The following is a 20,044-nucleotide window of genomic DNA, read 5'->3' on the forward strand; positions in this document are numbered from 1 at the left end:
TTGTTAGTGGGGCCACTCAGATTGGATTTGAACTTTGAAACAAACAAATAAACAAAAAAATCTCTAGTTGACATTTCAAGTATTCTTTGAAATGTGAGAGTCATCAAGTCAAATTATTCTTCGGCTCTCTCTAACGCTTACTTTGAATTGTGTGCCACAGGGATGTGGCTGCCCTCCGTTAACTGAGAACTCACTGTGAACTCAGCCGAGTAGGACCTTCTTCAGTTCCCCTCTGTGTCTGATCTGCTCCCTGAAGTCCTAAGTCTGCTGCCACTGACTCTGACCTTGGAGGATCCAACCTCCCTGTGTCCCTCAATCAAAATAGGCAAAAGCCCTTCCCTCTCTCTCTCTGTAAGACTCTCCACCCTCACACCGAGCTCTGGCTAGAGAACTCAAGGAAGAATACTCACAATGCCCCAGACTCTCACTTTGCAGGAAGTGGTTTCTGCTCCTACTGTGGCCTCCAGTTAAGACTTCACTAGCCATCATAGTTTATACAGTAGTTCACTCTGGATACTTCCCTCTCCTCCTGGGTTTTTCTAGTACGGGCTGTTGGCTACTGAAAACTCCTTAATAAAGTCAAACACCTCACAAAACTGTTTCAGAAATTGTTTCCCTGTCCTACCACCACCCCCAACATAAAGACCACCACCCCCAGTGTTTGTTTTTGGCCAAAATTCTGCTATACCTGTAATATTCTTCCAGGGTCTCTGACTCTCTAGATGAAGAATAAACGTTCACGTCTAGTTCTTTGTATTTCAGTGAAGGATAATAGGGATTCCCTCTAGGATTTGATTTACATTAGGTACCTAATATGTTAGATAAAATGCAGAAACTCAGCTAAGTTTGAATTTCAGATAAATAAAGAATAAACTTTTAGGATAAATGTGTTCCAGATATTGCATGGGACAAACTTATTCTGAAATCATTTGTTGTTTGTCTGAATTAAAACTTAACCAGGCATCCTGTATTTTTATTTACTATCTGGTTCCCTATCTTGGGTTGAAACAAGGGTGGCTATCAGGTGACCTTCACCAGGTTGCTCTGCTCTGCATGCTGTGGGCATCATCACATCCAGAGTGGCAGGAAGTGAGTCCATCCCTTAAGCTAAGTTAGGCACACACCCCTGGAAACTACTTTGTGCTCTTGACTCGTTTAAATGATTGGGTGTAAAATGTAAAACTCCAAATAAGCAGTCAGCTTTGAAACACACCACACTGGTATTTTCTTAAATTAACATTTTCCTCATACTCCTTTAGGGAGAAGCAGGTCCCACTGGGGCACGAGGCCCTGAAGGTCCTCAGGGGCAAAGAGGTGAAACTGGGCTACCAGGTCCTGTTGGCTCTCAAGGTCTTCCTGTAAGTTCCTAGTATATTTAAAAATTATCACTGAAAGCTGTACATGTTTTATAACTTTTGAACAAAGGCAACATATTTTAATATATTCTCTTTCAATTCTGAATGAGTGTTTAGAACTCATGAAAAAAAAAATGTCCCTTGTCAACTCTGCAAATTTTGTCTTTTTTATGGAAAAGGGAATTAATTAGTCATAAAGTGATTTTTATAATATAATGGTGATTGATTTATTTTCCTTCCTTTCTTTGTGGTAATTTTTCTACCTCCTTTTGCGAGATGGGTGGACATCTGAATACCACCCTAGATATGGCTTAATATTTCATGAACTTTTCCTGTATCTTTTAGGGTGCAGTGGGAACTGATGGTACGCCTGGTGCCAAAGGCCCAACAGTGAGTAACTAACTTCATTTATGCCACGTGAGGTTCAAATGGGCACAATCCTTTGGACAGTGACCATAGACTTGTGCCTAGGTCTCTGCTCACCATGTTACTCTTGCATTCCAATAGGGTTCTCCAGGTACCTCTGGTCCTCCTGGCTTAGCTGGGCCCCCTGGATCTCCAGGACCTCAGGGTAGCACTGGACCTCCAGGAATTCGAGGCCAACCGGTAATGTCCATCAAAGAATTATCATCCATTAGTATAATACAACTAAGATCGCCAGAGAAATAATATGTAATGAGATACAGTGAAACATAGATAATGTGACTTATTTGAATGAGGCAAAAGAAGGTAGGAATTTTTGTAAAGTGGAAGCCAAATGTTAATGTACAATTTACATGTTTAAATTCAAAGGGGAAAATTATTGCACTATGTTAAATTTTAGTGTTCTTTTGTTTAAAATAGTAAGGTCATAACTTCATGATCCACCTAATCGAATTTTATAAATAGTTGCATAACAAATATGAAGACACTTTGCAAGCCAGTATGGGGAAATACGGAGTTTTCATGGGGGTTTATAATGACAACTTGGCTAAAATGGGTTCAACAGCTATTTCTTGAGATTTATTCTTGAAGAGTGCTTCCAACATGTTGTTTATATTGAATGAGTTTCCACATTTTATATAAATTTGTATGTTTTATATTCATATATTTATCTATTGGTAAAAATATTATGGTTAGTTCTTAAGAAATAAACACATTGAGAAGTTGTGCTTATGTATCTTTTAGCTTGATATGTAACAAAACTTTGTTTCCTCGTACTACTTAAAACAAATATTTTAGATCCTGATATAAGTAATTTGATTATGCTGATAAATCCTTTTTAAATGCTAGTGACAAATTTATAAAAACATGCGTGTTGTTGGTATTTTACATTTGATTTTATCATGTTCTCAATTTAGCAATCCCACAAATTATAGTACAATCGGTATTATAAAGACACACATACCCAAAACTCTTGAAAACTCTGAAGGTAAAATACCCTATTTGAAGTTGCCAAATCTCAATAAATAGAACATGAATATAAAATTATTTTGATTTTGGGTGAACAAATCTATTTCCTAAAATAGACTCTAAATAGATTTATCTATTGAAGTTGTCATTGTTAGTTCTAATTTTTATTATCAAATTGTAATAATTCTAATTATCCTACTATGCATGATTAAAAACAAGATTTTAAAAGTAAATCTTTTGAAGACCCCTGTAAAATACACAAATCACTACCTAACTATACTGGATTTTATAAAATTTCACACACATTCTACAAGATTTGCATAATTTAAAAAAATTATTATACTGCTGATTCAGTACAGACTCAGCTGCAGAAAATTTTCAAGGCCCATTCACTGTAATAATTAAAGCAGGTTGGGCTGGATAAATATCTTGGTTCTTACAATTATCGATATTTTTATTTTAGGGTGATCCAGGAGTTCCAGGTTTCAAAGGAGAAGCTGGCCCAAAAGGGGAACCGGTAAGGTTTTCTTTCTTTTAAATGATAAGAAGAACATGAATATTATCCAGAAGTGTAAGCCCAAAATACTCAAGTACTTCAAATAATGACAGTGAGAATTATAATACTTTTGGATGGAAATAGTTTGCTTAATATAGTTTAAAATTTGTGACTGACTTATTTAACTGAATCTTTTGACTATAACTCCCTTGTCAAATGGCTTTTTCTGGTATCTGTCATTCTGTTTTCAATAGGGGCCACATGGTATTCAGGGTCCAATAGGCCCACCTGGTGAAGAAGGCAAACGAGGTCCCCGAGGTGATCCAGGAACAGTTGGTCCTCCAGGCCCCATGGGAGAAAGGGTAAAATTTGAATGATTGAATAAATTCTTATGGTTGTGGGGGAATTACATGAATAACTTTTGGGATAGTGAGGAAAACTAGAGCAATTAAGAGAAATGCTAGCAGGTGCATTGCACAGTTCAGTATGGCTATCTTTGAATTCAGGGAGTCAACTGTCTAATCATTGTTCATTCATTCATTCATCTAATATTGACTGAACAACTGCTCTATGCCAATTTGGTATATGGTGCTTGCGATACATCAGTGAACAAGAATGCTATGGTTCCATCCTTCATGTGGGGGCTAGTAAACAATAGTTTAGTGGGGAGGTAAGCAATAAACAAGTTAACAGGTAAATAAAAATATAATTACACATTTTAATAAGTGCCATATACACTCAGGGAATAGCATGGTGATGTGGTAGAGAGTAACTTATGACAGTAGTGTGTCATTAGGTTAGGTGGTTAGGAAATAAGCTTCTTTGAGAAGATGGCATCTAGCTAAGATCTGAAGATTAGGATGAGCCAGCAAGAAAACTTGAGAGAAAAAGCATTTTTCAGCAGAGGAAACAAAAAACGCAAATCCAGGAGGCCAGAAAGGGCTTAGTGATTTTAAAGACCAGAAAAGGTTGCTGTGACTGGACTATAATGAAACAGGTCTGAAAGGGAGAATAACAACATCACCTTACTTTTGTATGGAACCTCAGAAAATGCAAAGGGCTTCACATCAAAGACAATACTAATGCCTGCAGTCACTGACATTTTGATTGTGGTAGATGATACCATTTCTTTGCCTCTTGTATCTATATCTATGTATCAGTTTTTCTCTATGTTTAATTTTACAATGAAGTGGTAAAATAATTTTTGATTTGAATAATTTTGGCTCAGTACTTACATATATTTTTCAAAATTTAAAATGTCTTTCTGTATAGTCAGGTTATTTTTTCTTATACATATCTATTGCTGTGTTGGGTTGATCATAGCTCCTAAAACCTTATAGTACTAAGAATAAAAATCACCCACTCAACTATATATTACAAAAACATCCACAATTAAGAATCACATTTTGGTCATTTGTAGGGTGCTCCTGGCAATCGTGGTTTTCCAGGCTCTGATGGTTTACCTGGACCAAAGGTAAGGTTATCCTATCAAGGTTGACAGTCCTATGGGTAGTGTTGCAAAAGATGCCGTTGTCCAGCATGGTGATCTAGCCTTGGCCCACATGGGTCCAGATCTAGAAAAGAGTTGGACACAGATGTTACTCCTAACGCCAAACCCCTCTTGTGCAATTTCTTCATTATAGAGGCCTAGGGGAGAAGGACGATGGTTGGAGGTGTATTGGAGTTTGTTTTCAAACTTTCCAGGGACATTCTTGAGAAGAATAGGCCATAAATCTTTCCTTTAGCTGATATATATTTTTTCCTTTATCTAGAAATTTAGACAGTTTCAAAATTTGGGGTTTTCTAAATCTAAGTTATTGGAGTGAGGCTCTAAACACAACTTTCATTAGTTAATGATGAAAGACCTCTATTCTACAAGGAATCCAAATGAGAACAAAATGTGAAGTGACATGGTTTACAAAGAAGTCTTTGTAACTACTTTGACAAACTCTTTTATGTTATACTAGTGGTTTGATTTGTAAAACAAGGATTTTATATATGCTTGCTTTTGTTTCCCTGCACTCCCTTTCTTCTGACATATTCTGCTTTGCTTTGGAACAGGGGGCTCAAGGAGAGAGGGGTCCTGTAGGTTCTTCAGGACCTAAAGGAGGTCAGGGGGATCCAGGACGTCCCGGGGAACCTGGGCTTCCAGGTGCTCGGGTAAGAACACAGTAGTTTTTGGCTATATCAACCCAGGAGATATGCTCCTGAGAATTCATTAAAGGTTTTTTAAAGGTTTGTTTTTTTTTTTTTTTTTAATAGCTTGCTTTCACGACTTGGAACATTTCTTTGTTTTTTTCTTTGGGTTTGACCTGATTCATTATTTTTGAAATAATGAATGGTTTGCTATTTTTATCATGTATAGAAAAAAAAAACTTCTAGTCTCCTTTATTCAAAGAGGTATGTATTAATAATTTTACCACTTGATATGAAAAAAATTCTGTTTATCAATTTTTATAATTTTTCTTTACTTGCTGATGAACAACTTATGTGACTTTTAGCACAGAGAATTCCTGACAAATTTCATTTTAACAAAATGTCACTTGAAAATTCATTTGAACTATGGAATTACCCTTATATTCAGTTGTCAACAGTGCCCCTTAAAGAGAAAAGGATTATACAAAACCTTCATGGAAAGATACATTTGGCTCAACATAAGTTCTTTATCCTGAACCCAGTGTTAGATATATGAGTAAAAGTCTCCCACAGCCCTTTCTCCTTCTATATTAGAAACAGGCATTGGGTTCATCTTCGATGAATATCTTCGATATTCTTCCCTAGACACATGATAAAGGTGGAATGCCAGCTGAATGACCATGCAATTACTTTTAGTAAAAATGATCCCTGAGGGCTTCCCTGGTGGCGCAGTGGTTGAGAGTCCACCTGCCGATGCAGGGGACACGGGTTCGTGCCCTGGTCCGGGAAGATCCCACGTGCCGCGGAGCGGCTGGGCCCGTGAGCCATGGCCGTTGAGCCTACGCGTCCAGAGCCTGTGCTCTGCAATGGGAGAGGCCACAACGGTGAGAGGCCCGTGTACCGCAAAAAAAAGAAAAAAAAAAGATCCCTGATTGTAGACTGCATTTGGACTTGGAGGACTATGAATGAATTAAAAAAACTGGTAGGAGGCATAGCTTTGGATTTCCTGAGTTTGCAGGGACTGTACCTGGGCATTCACCTTGCTGGGACCAGTATAGTATGTCCAAGGTGCTGTTACAAATATTGGTTATGTGAGATTTCAAACCAGGGTGGCTCCTGCACCCACCACATAGACTGATTCTCTCACATCGGGCCTCCCATTGTGGGAGGCTTAGAGTCTGGCCCTGAAGGCTGTGCTGTGAGGACTCCTCCCTGTGGAGAGTCCCACATGTGATGCCTTGTTGCATGTTGTGTTGTCTGCCCCGTATCCTGCCCTGTATCCTGAAGCCAGGTTGGGTGAGGTCCATGATGGTCCTGTGAGTTTGTCTGGAGGAGCCTAAGGCTACTGAGAGTGGGCATGGCAAAGCAGAACGGGATCTTTTTAATGCAGTGCTATTTTTACTCTTTAGAACCTTTACTCCAGTTGCAGGTCAGCAACAAACTGACAATTGCTTTTAATTTTTAGGGTCTGACAGGAAATCCTGGTGTTCAAGGTCCTGAAGGAAAACTTGGACCTTTGGTAAGTAATTTAAACAAAAGTCCACCACCATTAATATTTCTCAATAGACATGCAACTTAAATGGTAAGATGTTTAAGGTTAACGTTTTTGATCAGGTGGATGCTGATCATGTTTACATGTTTAAAATGTACCTTCCTCTCCTGGAAGCAAATATTAAGGATCTGAGTATTTTCAAAATGACCAAAACTTGATAACATTGTATTGAAATAAATGCTTGAGATTGTAACTGCTTCTCTGACATAAGTGAAAAAGTTGCCATGATGTATTTATTAATATTAGTGGAATTTGTTAGCAACATTCTCATTTCTTGATATCCTTCCAATTTTATACATTTAAGAGATAAGTAGGTATAAATTTGACAGTTCATATATTCTGGGCCCTTCCCTTATACAGTAAATGTGAAATGGAAGTCCTGAGTTTTCATTACCACAAACAAGAGTAAATGAAAGAAGGAAGATTTCCCCTATTAATATGAGAATGTAAAGAGGCATAAAGATGAGGCTTGTGTATAGAATAAGAATAAAGTCTCCGTTCTAAACATTCAAATACCTCAGCAGTTGTTTTTAAACACTCAACTGTCCTGACTCACTAAAATAAAAACGTGGCTTAATTTAAAACTTACATAACTTTTATAGTAAGGAAAGGCAAGTGACAATTTGGGTGATGTAACATTCAGAGAGAACTTACATGAAACTTACATTGCTCCTGTCAATTTTGTAGGGTGCTCCAGGAGAGGATGGCCGGCCAGGTCCTCCAGGCTCCATAGGAATCAGAGGGCAGCCTGGGAGTATGGGTCTTCCAGGCCCCAAAGGTAGCAGTGTGAGTACAGTGTATAATGTTGCCATCTCATCATAATCCTCACTTGGAGCTGACATGTTTATAGCAAACCGATTGAAATTTAAATTAGTTTGCATTGATTCTTTAGGGTGACCCTGGAAAACCTGGAGAAGCAGGAAATGCTGGTGTTCCTGGGCAGAGGGTAACTATACATTTTCTGCTAAAGAAAAATATATATATGAAATTACCCAAATTCTCATGGTCTCACCTCATAAATTATCTCTCTGTGATGCTAGGGAGCTCCTGGAAAAGATGGTGAAGTTGGTCCTTCCGGTCCTGTGGGCCCCCCGGTATGTAAGTTTTAGTGAGAATGTATTCACATTGCATTCTTCAGTGGTGTTTGTCTGAGACTTTACTCATGGACAGGTTTCAGGGGGAAGTAAATAAAAAAGTGCAAGATGGAAGAATTTCAGTTATATCTTTTCTTTTGATTCCTGTGCTGGAATCTTCTTCCTTTTTAAGTAGAATTATTGGTCTTTTCATTTTAAACTTCTATGAAATGCTGATCGTAAAAGCTACCTCATCATCTCTATGTTATCACAGTTGAAAATTATGTGAGGAAAGTAGTGTCTGACAAATATTTTATACTGTATTTTATTTAAAATATATAAATAATCGATTATACCAGGTTTTTTTTCTAATATTGTGTCTTATAGAAATTTATTTAAGCGTTTTTTTTTTTTTTGGATGGACTAAAATGGGATAATATTTATCCTTTGAGGTATATTTTCATCCTAGGATTTTAAAATTGTGTTTATCAGAAATATTATGGCATGTTTATTTGTTTTGGAATGGGGCAATTTAAATATCTTTTTTAAAATGTTAGCTTTGCTTTCTTTAGTTATTCTAGTTTTGAAGGTTTGATTAATAATTTTTATAACACTGAGAAACAAACTACAATGGAAACATTAATTACCTTTTAGATTAGACATATAAAAGTAATGGATTTTTCCATGCCAATAGTCAATTTCCCCCCAAATTTTACAGTTGCCTCCAGACATTTATGTTTGGATAAGAAATGAACACATGTTATCAGTTTCTTCACTGGCTTTAGAAGATATTTTCTCACCACCAGGGACTTCAAACAGTACCATTAGGTGACATTTAGGACTAATTTATTATCTTGCTAAAGTGAAAAACCTGTGATTGGAAGAAATACAAAGAAATATAAATACTTCTGGTGGTTCACACAAGTAGGAAGCAGACATAAGGATCGGCTCTTGATGTTCATGGTTTTCTTTCCTTCGTGACTTAGGGTCTGGCTGGAGAGAGAGGAGAACAGGGCCCTCCAGGCCCCACTGGCTTTCAGGTATGCACTGACTCAGTCTTCCATTTCTTCTTCCCCTAACCAAAATGCTTTTTTATAAAAAGATATGGTTGAATGATGTGAAATTCTACAATTTTCAAAGAAGTCATTCCTCTTTTAGTAAATAAGATAGACATTTGGACAAAATCAAACATTTTTACTCAAAGAGAAGGAACAGATTTCCCCTGAACAACTGATCAAACCCCAAACCTATTAACAAATTATAAATCATAAAATGTTCTTAATATCTCAATAAGATTTATTTAACTATATTAAGGCTTATCTAATTTTATTGACAGTGTCTAAAATTTTTTGTTGAACAAATTTTCATGATTTATTTAATTAAATATGATGGTAGATTAATAGCATAGATAATCATAATTTGGGGAAAAAACTGTCAGGACTAACTTTCAATATTTATTCTAGCAGCCTAAAGTATTGTTTTCAAAGCCATTAAAAGCTCCACAAATATAAAGAACCTACTGTTATATTCTTACCTCCTTTTTGCTAAGTGGTGTACAAATGAAAATCTAAACCTACGAACTGACTAGCTGCTGTGTTATGTTAGAGGATGTAGGTTTCTCATTTTGCTTTACTTAACTTGTGTTTAAATAATGTCTTTTGCTTGAAAATATAGTCAGGGAGCTCCATGAATTGTGAACTGTTAACACTGGTGGCCTATTAAGTTTCCACAGAGTCACAATTTTATATTCTTACTTTTGCTTTAGGGGCTTCCTGGTCCTCCAGGGCCTCCTGGGGAAGGTGGAAAGCCAGGTGATCAGGTAAGTGTTTAAATAATAAGGATAGCAATACTAAAAATTGCTAACATAATATCACTTACTGTGTGTCAGGCTCTGTTCTGCTTTGCTTTAAATTAATTATCTCCTTTAATCCTCAAAACAACTCTTATGTACTAGGTACTATTATTATTATTATGCCCATTTTACAGATGAGGAAAATAAGGCACACGGATGTTAAGTAATTTTCCCAAAGTCACACAGCTGATATGATTTGAACCCAGGTCACGTGCTTATACTGTGTTCTTAATCACTAAATATGTCTTACTGTACATTTTACTGGAGGCTTCATAAACGGTTATGAACAGAAACTTACCATTTTATTTCTGTCATTTTACCAGCACATAGGTTTATATAATTTATTTTTCTTTGAGTGATTTATTCATTCATTTAACTGTTCAAAAATATTTGCTGAGTGCTCTGTGCTAAGCTCTACTAAGCCTTGGCCTGAACCAATTGAACAAGATGGACATGGACCTTGCCTTATATTTTATTTTACTAGGAGACAGAGAGTATAGAAAGTCAGTTACAACAGTAGCATATTCTAAATGCTATGGTAAGAGAGGCACTGTGTGTATGTAAACCTAGAAGATGCACCTAATTCAGACATTGGGGTTTAGAAAAAGTTTCCTGGACAAAATAGTATCTTTTATAAGATCTGAAGGAAGAATGATGGTAAGCGGGGAGGAGGGAAGGTAAGAAAATACTCCAGGAAATGGAAACAGCAAGTGCAAAGGCTTGCTGATCAAATTTAGGCACTGAAAAAAGTTTGGTAGGTCAGAAATGTGAAATACAGTTTGAGGAGGGTGAAGAAGAGGCTGGAGAATGACAGGGGCCTGATTGTGGAAAGTCTTAATTTGAGTCTAGTTTGTTCTTATTATTAGAGTAATGGGAAGCTAATGAAGGGCTTTTAAGTAGAGAGAAATACTATTAGATTTGGGTTTTAGGAAGATCATGCCACAATGAAGACAGTACATTTCAAGGGACAAGACTGGAGGCCTACTTGGTATAGTTACTGTCTTTATCAAACAGAGAAGTTTTAAATGACACATTTTCCTTTAGTTAAGAGCAAACTTTTAATGTAGTCATGACTGCATTAGTTTGAACCCACAATTCCTGGTAGAGTGTGTTGTCTATATTATATGTTCAAGAAATATTTATTAAATTGAATTGAATTGGTTCTATTTAAAAGATTAGTACTTCATTGCTTTTAATTTCACTTTCTTCTGTTAAGTTTTTCACATTCCATTAGGAAATAAAAGGCCTTTTGCTTGTATTTTATTGTTGCTAAAAGTAATATCTTTGTGAGATAATATTTTGAATGAACTCATTGCCAAAAATCAATCATTCAGGTATAATACACATTTTTCTGGAAAAATATTTCCATCCAATGTATATGATATTCCATTGTTTATAAAATTGTACACATCTTTCTTTCTTCAATATTATGGGCTTAGTCAGACTTCTAATAGTATGTTAGAAGAAATTAGGTATATGATCTGGAAAGATTTCTAATAAATACCTAAAGTTCAACTGAAAGTTTTTCATTAAAAAAAGGTCTATTTTATAGGGAGTTCCTGGAGATCCCGGAGCAGTTGGCCCATTAGGACCTAGAGTAAGTATTTTCTTCTTCTTCATGATTAACTTTGTGTCCATTGGCTTCAGTTTGAAAAAGCATCTTTTATCTGAAACTGGGCTTTAATTGTTACAGTTTTTTACTTAATGAAAATCAATCTTATGAGAAATATTTTGTGCTGTGAAACTAGTATATGCTTATATATATGCTTATACAAGTTCATTTCTTATTAAATTAGAAAACTGAGTCTTCATAGTTGCTCATTTCTAAATTTTTCCCCAGTAGAAGTCATTTTTCACATTTCCAGGAACACTTTTAACCCATTTTCAGATCAAGCACTGAGACTGTTTGACATTCCTATGTTGTGTAGGGAGAACGAGGAAATCCAGGGGAAAGAGGAGAACCAGGAATAACCGGACTTCCTGGTGAGAAGGGAATGGCTGGAGGACACGGTCCTGATGGTCCAAAAGTAAGTATGGTAGTGAGCTCAGTAGTTCAAAATGGTCTAAAATTACTGCTCAATAAACACATAATGGTGCTAGGATTTATTATTATTTATTTGTCTTGTTTTTACAAAATATTTGATTATATAATTTCTTCAACAAATATTTAATGAGCACCTACTTGGCTTTTCTTTGGCACTAAACTGTCAGCTAAAAAAGAATCTCTTCTTTGATGGGATTTTTGATCACTACATAAAGTAGTGATACATTCTCATATACAAACCTGTTTCTAATATTTATATAACTTTTATTAATGACTTCTATTAATAAGCAGAGGCAATAAATCAAAAATTGCATAATTTATTAGGATGTCTTCCTAATCATATGCTCCATTTTCCTTATCTCAGTTTCTACAGTTCTGCTTACTTAATATATGAAAGTATGTCATTTTTGAAATCCGAAAGTACAATACATTATAAGGCAAAAATCAGTACCATTTCCTTTTGGGTGCTGTTTTAAAATTGGTAGAAGACTGTGTGGCCAACTTCAGTGCAAACAACTGAAGTAGAATTTTTCATGATCATATAATATTAGATCCCTTATCACTTTCAAAGGCCAGAGTGATTGAAGAAGATCTGCTTCAATTTAATTACTGAATGAGCCTGAAAACCAGCTTCATATCATGGGTTCTTTAGAGAGAGAATGGAATACTCTCTAAATGTGATTGTGATGTCTTCTTTTTTTATTAGAATTCCTATGATGTTGCCAATAAAAGAAAATAAAAAGGCAATTCTATCATTTTTATTTGAATTGGTACCAAATTTCTCCAAAGAGAATGTTGAAAACAAACCAACAATCAAAACAGCAAGATCTGATTTTTTTAAAAATGAACTCAGAGTCAATTTTCCCAAATGAAACATATAAGCACTAGGTTGAACCACATGAAATTGCCAAGATTCTACTATTTTTGATTTACCCAAACAGGAATTTCATATAGTTTCAACCTTAATATATAGGTGAGCTTACTTATTGTTGGTTCGTTTCAGGGCAGTCCAGGACCAACTGGGACCCCTGGAGATACAGGCCCACCGGGTCTTCAAGGTATGCCGGGAGAAAGAGGAATTGCAGGAACTCCTGGCCCCAAGGGTGACAGAGTAAGTTTGGTTTGTTTAGTTCATCCATTTACACTTTCTACTGATAACGATTTCCTGGGCAGACTTTTACTTCTACCACCCTAAGTCACAAGCCATTCATTCATTCATTCTTTCAGTATATGTGTCCTTAGAAAATGTTCAGTCCCAGGCATTGGTCTAGGCTCAAGGGGATACAGCTGTGAACATTAGAGAGAAGTCCCTGCTCTCATGAAGCTTCCATGCAAGTGTAGGAAAAAGACAATTAAATGATTAAATGGTGTTTTGTATGTTTTCCCAGGGTGGCATAGGAGAGAAAGGTTCTGAAGGCACAGCTGGAAATGATGGAGCAAGAGTAAGTGAAATCATTCCTTTCAGCAGCTGGGCTAGGAATCAGCATCATCCCTATCATATGAATTTGCCTGAACTTTTTAAAATAACGTTCATGTTTCCATGGTTGTCAGGATTAGGAGAATGATGAGATCTGAGATTTGACACTGATGGACCACAGATATTCATTTTGTTTACCTTGAATTAGAACAAGCCAAAAAATAGTCATTATTGAGAGAATGAAGTAAGACACATTTTTATTGTGCATATCAGATTGGTGCTTTAAGCGGTGGGGCCCTCTTTATCTTTATCTTTTTATTTCATAGGCAATGTTTATTTTTATTAAAATGCTGCTCTAATGAGTTGCCTTAGACCTCATTCCAGTGCAGGCAAGTAGAGTTTTACAGAGTAGCCAAAGGTGTGACAAATGTTTCTCAATATACTAGATGTTAGGGGTGAGAAAATTACTGCATGATGAATCATCATTAATGCTTTCATTGATAAAGAGGCTGAATAAGTGAAATGTAAAGAAGGATTGTTTAATATCCTTCCAGAAATTGACATTTAACAAACTTTATGTCCTTAAAAATAGAATGCATTTGGGCTTCCCTGGTGGCGCAGTGGTTGAGGGTCCGCCTGCCGATGCAGGGGACACGGGTTCGTGTCCCGGTCCGGGAAGATCCCACATGCCGTGGAGCGGCTGGGCCCGTGAGCCATGGCCGCTGAGCCTGAGCGTCCAGAGCCTGTGCTCCGCAACGGGAGAGGCCACAACAGTGAGAGGCCCGCGTTCCACAAAAAAAAAAAAAAAAAGAGAGATGACACTGAACCACTGTTAATATTTTGATTCTGTCCATTGAGCAACTGTTAACACATTGATTATATTAACTTTTGATTAAAAAAATAAAGTAAATTATAGAAAAGTTTTAGCCTTAGTGATAATTATCCCTTTTTTCTTTTTCTAGAAAGCTAATTAAGGGTGAAACACTTAGTTTAGCAAATTATGAACTCAAAATATCTCTTGCCTTTTAATTAAATCTAATATTTCATTTAATATTTCAAAAAGTGGTCTAAGTAAATCCGGTTTATTTTTTGTATTTCACATCATGGTTGGTCTGGGGTGCACGGTAAGTAGTGAAGTGCTGTTTGAAGGAGAGATGCATTGACAGTTTATTTTAAGGAGAAAGCTGAAATACATATCTATTGTTCTTTTGAACTATGAAAATGCAATGCAGTAGGATCAAGATTTAAGCAATGACTGCTTCATTTTTAGTGAGGGAAATATGTTATTTTAGGGAAGAAGCAGAGCAGAACATTTGCTGTAATCTCATGGTAAAGGAAAAAAAAGGAATCACTTTTATTCTGTATGAAAAAAATGTGAATGTAATGAAGTCACCTTTATATTTAATCAAATCCTTTAAGGAAGTATATTAGGTAAATGGATGGCAGAACATTGTTTCATTATAGATCTAGAGAATTTAAGATCACAGTTTTCTCATGTTCTTGTCACAGATATAAAATTAAAAAGTCATTTTGTTCCTTAAGTTTCTGCAGTAATGCATACAAAAATTAAATGACAAAAGGATATCTGGGCAGCTTGTGAAGAGGCAATACACAAATATCAGAGAGAAAACCTGTCTTAGGAAGGATTCCAATACAGTGCAGCAGTTTAAAGATTGTAACCACATGTCAAGAAAACCCATGTGGTAGCGCCCTACATTCTGAGCCAGAGAGCACCATCATCTTCAGTGTAGGAGGGTAGTGCAACTCCTTTTCATCTCAAGGGAATGTGGAAAACTGAGTGTTTTAGTAGAATTTCACTTTTTAAAAAAAATAAAGGAGTGATATTTCACTAGTATAATTTAAGAAGATAGTATTCTATACAAAAGAAGAAAAGCCTCTTCAATCTACTGTCACATTTCAAATAGGTATTAGCAAAATTAAATAAGCTACGAGACACAGAAACACTGTTGAAGGGTAGCACTAATTTCATACTAATGTTTGAAGACGGTGTTATATATGGAGGAGTTGAGTTGGATGAAAGAGATTAAAACGTTTTGTGGAGAAAATCCATTGGAAATTGTTTTAGACTATATAAAATATTGAGAATATAGTTATATCATTTATTATAGGTAATGTTTTACAAAAGCAGTCAGCTGTAACAAAATAGTCCCTTCTTTGTTAGTTTGTTTAAACATGGAGATTTCTGTGCATTCTTTTCCTCAGTATGCCTATGTTATGTTAATTGACAGGGTCTTCCGGGTCCCTTGGGTCCTTCTGGTCCTGCAGGTCCTACTGGAGAAAAGGTAATGTCACAAGTTGTTATTTTGTGGACTTAAAATCCTGAGATTTGAATGCTGGATCTTTTTCATAATGTTTTCTCTTTCATAAAATTTGACAGTTGGACTAGCTCATCTCAGAGTTCTCCTCCCATCCTCCCTACACATAGGGCCCAAATCCTACAGTTGTACTGTTTTGCCACTGCTTTGGACAATAACAATCTAAAATCTGCTTTCTAGGGAGAACCTGGCCCTCGAGGTTTAGTTGGTCCACCTGGCTCCCGTGGGAATCCTGTAAGTGACAGTATTTTGATGTTCCTTAGTATGAGCTTGAGCAGTAAAACGATTCATCCTTTTTTCTTGATATGTATAAAACCATGCCTGTTGGATTAGGTTACTTTTAACTTCCTGGTTTTCACCTTTTACTATTCTCATTAAACTTAAAAAAATTATTGCATTATTTCTATACAATCTATTAAATCTAGGTAGGCAGCTCATTTACTAAGTAATTAGAAGCTTCTTTGAGACTTTGGGCCTTGGAAAATTTCTTCTATGACCCTTATCTTTATATCACGCTTAAGAGTCCTCCTTAAGCAATATGTCTACTTTCTCTATATGTACATTTCAAGACACTACAAATTTATATAATTGCATTTTAAAATACTGTTCCTATTTAGAATAATGTGTAAAAGCTACAGTAATGTTTGTCTTCTAGGGTTCTCGTGGTGAAAATGGCCCAACTGGAGCCGTTGGTTTTGCTGGACCCCAGGTATGATTTTCAAATATCTCTAATTTACAAACGAACATTCCTCTTGTTACAGCAATGAACTTAATTACTTATCGTTGTCATGTGTTTTGAAGGTATATTCAAGATTCTGGAAAACTTATATAGTTTTCTAGGCAATATTCTCATTTTCAATACATTTTTTCATGAAAAAATGGCCCCAAAATGGTTGAATTTGCATTATATTGAATTATATACTTATTTGTTATAATAAAAATGTGGTGGTGTAACATTTTTTCAGATTGTCTTCAAAGATCTTATCAGGGCGTTTTTTTTTCTTCTATGCTTTTATACTGATTTCAAAGCACTGTTATACCATATATGAATAAATGATATGTTAGGAATAATTATCATGAAATAATATGTCTATAAGTGTTTTAATCAATTGCTTATTTGTTCAATTAATGTAGGGTCCTGATGGGCAGCCTGGAGTAAAAGGTGAACCTGGAGAGCCAGGACAGAAGGGCGACGCTGGCTCTCCTGGACCACAAGGTCTAGCAGGATCCCCAGGCCCTCATGTAAGTTTCAAATAAAAAAGACACAACTTGAGTCCAGTCCCCACTGTTTGATCTTGTGTTTAGACCATCTTTCTATCCTATAGCGATCTTTTGTTTGTTTCATTCTATGTAGGGTCCTAATGGCGTTCCTGGACTAAAAGGTGGTCGAGGAACTCAGGGTCCACCTGTAAGTTGGTTTGAAGCTCTGGGAATTACACACAGCTAGTCACAGATACCTATTCCTTTATAGCCATTTTAAAGTTCATTTGAACCTGTAACAACAAATGTTTAGTTGTATAACTATACAGTAGTGGAAAGAGCGCTTAATTTTGATGCAGATCTGGGTTAAAATTAGTGTTTTGATCTTGGAGACCCAGCTGCCTCATATGTAACCTAAATAATATATTACCTATGGAAGAGGGAATGAATAATGTCAAAGCACTTTGTATAATTCTGTTACATAAAATATTAATGTGATTCTAGCCCTTGCCTTCAGTATACTTGTATGTATTCAAGAGAAATGGAAAGTGGAAAGAGAAAAATAGTATCCTTCCTACCAGTTAATCCAGATCCATTCCCAAAAACGTAGGATACAAGAAAAAATATATATTGGTCATAACGAGAGGAATATAAAGGCCTAAGTATCCCTGTAAAATCAATAATCCCTAGAAAGTATATAGAATTAATTTTTATTTTAAAATTGCTTATATGATATTATATTTCTAGGGTGCTACAGGATTTCCTGGTTCTGCCGGCAGAGTTGGACCTCCAGGTCCTACTGTAAGTCGATTCAGTAATTGAAATCATTGATAGTAGAGTAATTTTACATACACATAAAAATACACACAAACACATACATATTTACATATTATAATGATATACATATATATTTAATTGAGTTATTATTTGTTCTTTTGTTTAATCCCTTAATTAGTTGTTATCCCATGTTGACAACTCTTGTCCCAGTAATTCATAGTGGTATGCTGTCAAGCAAATCCTTCTTGAATCATCCAGTGTTTCCTCGAGGAGCTTATTTGCAAATCCTTTTAAGCCCCAGTGTTTGACTGTTACTTCATTTGGGTACTAAATAGTAACAGTATTGTGTGCTAATAATCATTTCTTTCAGTTAGGAAGAATCTCTGAAATTATCTTTAATAAAAGTTATTCTTTCATTATAAGATCAGGTCAGACAATAAAATATCAATATTATGTATTCATTGTTGGGGCAGAACCTTATGGAGTTTGAAAATTCAAGTTAACTTCAACACACTTTTTTTTTTGCAATTCCAAATCACTTTACTTTTATTTATTTTTTAATTGAAGTATAGTTGATTTTTCAATATTGTCAGCACACTTTTAATAATGACTAAAAGGTAATTGTCTGCAAATAATTTAGATTTTCCTCTGGGAAATGAATCAGCTGTGTGGCAGCTGTGTTTTTTATTTTTATTTAAATCCACTGAGTGATCATCTAACAGGAAAAATGGACCTGTGAGGCTTGGGAATCTGCCTCTGAGGCAGAGACCATCACATTAGGTCTTCTAATGTGGCTTCCACTTTGCCCTCCTGGGTCTCTTTCTATGTTGTACTAGGGAGCTCCAGGACCTGCAGGGCCCTTAGGGGAGCCTGGGAAGGAGGGACCTCCCGGTCTTCCTGGGGACCCCGGCTCTCATGGACGAGTAGGAGATCGAGGACCAGCTGGCTCCCCTGGTGGCCCAGGAGACAAAGGGGACCCAGGAGAAGATGGGCAACCTGTAAGTTTGGAATCTTTGTTCTAGACCACCTCTAACTGAGATATTTACTAGTAAAAATTCATAAGAATTACTGCCACAGAGAAACTGTTTATATTTTATCCTGAGCACTTTCATAATCCTTTAAATGCATTATGGCCTATAGGTGTTTTTTTTTTGTTTGTTTGTTTTTTTTTTTTTCTTTTTGCGGTATGCGGGCCTCTCACTGTTGTGGCCTCTCCCGTTGCGGAGCACAGGCTCCGGATGCGCAGGCCCAGCGGCCATGGCTCACGGGCCCAGCCGCTCCGCGGCATATGGGATCCTCCCAGACCGGGGCACGAACCCGTATCCCCTGCATCGGCAGGCGGACTCTTAACCACTGCGCCACCAGGGAGGCCCTAGGTTTTTAATTTATAAGTTTCTGCTCTAGGAAAAGTATATGTACAGATATAAAAATATAATAGTCATGGATATGGTGTTCAGAAACTAAACAAGGAAACATTTTTTTGTTAAATATCTGTATTGAATGAAGAACCTTTTTTTAAACCAAACTATTTTATTTAATATCCAAATGCCTCAACATTAATATGTTTAGATATAGCCCCATTTCTTTGTTTTAAAATTTTTCTTGTCATTTTAAAAAGAGGAAAAATATTTGCCTGAATAATTACCTCTTTTATTCTACTAATATTCACATTAATCTTCAAGTTCCTTTCCAACTAAGTGAGCCATTCTCACCTTTAAATAATGTTAGAGGCTCCGTGTGGATTACACATTTTGACTACTCACTCATAGTATGGTTTAATGGAACAGAGAACTTTTTCTCATACCCAAAACCTGTAAAGCTGTGATCTATTGTAAAGTGCTTGCATATAGTTTTCCCTGGAGAATTTCTCATTATAGTTTGTTCTCAAAATCAGGGTCCAGATGGTCCCCCTGGTCCAGCTGGAACTACTGGGCAAAGAGGAATCGTCGGCATGCCGGGGCAGCGTGGAGAGCGAGGGATGCCCGGCCTTCCAGGCCCAGCAGTGAGTAGCTGCGCTGGTCTATATTTCATCTGATTATACGCAACAAAATTTGTGAAGGGAAATTTTATCTTTTTTTTTTTCTTAATAGATTTGAAGTCTTTTTTAGACACAGATTCTGAGTATCTTAAAAACCTTTTGACTTTAAATGTCAAATTCTTAAGGACCTTAGAAAGTCCTTGGAAAATATAGTTATTTAACCCTGGGACTAGAGAAGTAGACAAATAAGGATATAGATTTTTGGTGACTCTAAATCTTTCTTCAAAGATTAAAAATATCCATGGAACTAGAGAAGGGGGATAATCTCCTGGTGAGTAGGTAGCCTCTTTTTAAATAAACATGCCTAACAGAAACACTCATATTTCACAGTTGAGAGGGTAAGTTTTCATAAACCATCAAAGGGAAGTAGTTGAGC

At 36.3% G+C, this 20,044-nt stretch overlaps 1 protein-coding gene across 1 annotated transcript in view; it reads left to right on the forward strand.

The window, feature by feature from the left end:
- Window positions 1–20,044, forward strand: part of COL5A2 (collagen type V alpha 2 chain) — a 144,809-nt gene that overhangs the window by 107,063 nt on the left and 17,702 nt on the right. Inside the window, exons 19-43 of the mRNA XM_060106330.1 lie at window positions 1,260–1,358; window positions 1,701–1,745; window positions 1,863–1,961; window positions 3,211–3,264; window positions 3,498–3,605; window positions 4,664–4,717; window positions 5,305–5,403; window positions 6,845–6,898; window positions 7,619–7,717; window positions 7,824–7,877; window positions 7,972–8,025; window positions 8,991–9,044; window positions 9,770–9,823; window positions 11,409–11,453; window positions 11,785–11,883; window positions 12,904–13,011; window positions 13,289–13,342; window positions 15,567–15,620; window positions 15,834–15,887; window positions 16,309–16,362; window positions 16,788–16,895; window positions 17,008–17,061; window positions 17,601–17,654; window positions 18,467–18,628; window positions 19,525–19,632. Coding sequence (XP_059962313.1) covers window positions 1,260–1,358; window positions 1,701–1,745; window positions 1,863–1,961; window positions 3,211–3,264; window positions 3,498–3,605; window positions 4,664–4,717; window positions 5,305–5,403; window positions 6,845–6,898; window positions 7,619–7,717; window positions 7,824–7,877; window positions 7,972–8,025; window positions 8,991–9,044; window positions 9,770–9,823; window positions 11,409–11,453; window positions 11,785–11,883; window positions 12,904–13,011; window positions 13,289–13,342; window positions 15,567–15,620; window positions 15,834–15,887; window positions 16,309–16,362; window positions 16,788–16,895; window positions 17,008–17,061; window positions 17,601–17,654; window positions 18,467–18,628; window positions 19,525–19,632 — 1,881 coding nt within the window. The remainder of the gene's footprint in view (window positions 1–1,259; window positions 1,359–1,700; window positions 1,746–1,862; window positions 1,962–3,210; window positions 3,265–3,497; window positions 3,606–4,663; window positions 4,718–5,304; window positions 5,404–6,844; window positions 6,899–7,618; window positions 7,718–7,823; window positions 7,878–7,971; window positions 8,026–8,990; window positions 9,045–9,769; window positions 9,824–11,408; window positions 11,454–11,784; window positions 11,884–12,903; window positions 13,012–13,288; window positions 13,343–15,566; window positions 15,621–15,833; window positions 15,888–16,308; window positions 16,363–16,787; window positions 16,896–17,007; window positions 17,062–17,600; window positions 17,655–18,466; window positions 18,629–19,524; window positions 19,633–20,044) is intronic.

The sequence above is a fragment of the Mesoplodon densirostris genome, chromosome 8, assembly GCF_025265405.1.
Source record: "Mesoplodon densirostris isolate mMesDen1 chromosome 8, mMesDen1 primary haplotype, whole genome shotgun sequence".
NCBI classification, from domain to species: domain Eukaryota; kingdom Metazoa; phylum Chordata; class Mammalia; order Artiodactyla; family Ziphiidae; genus Mesoplodon; species Mesoplodon densirostris.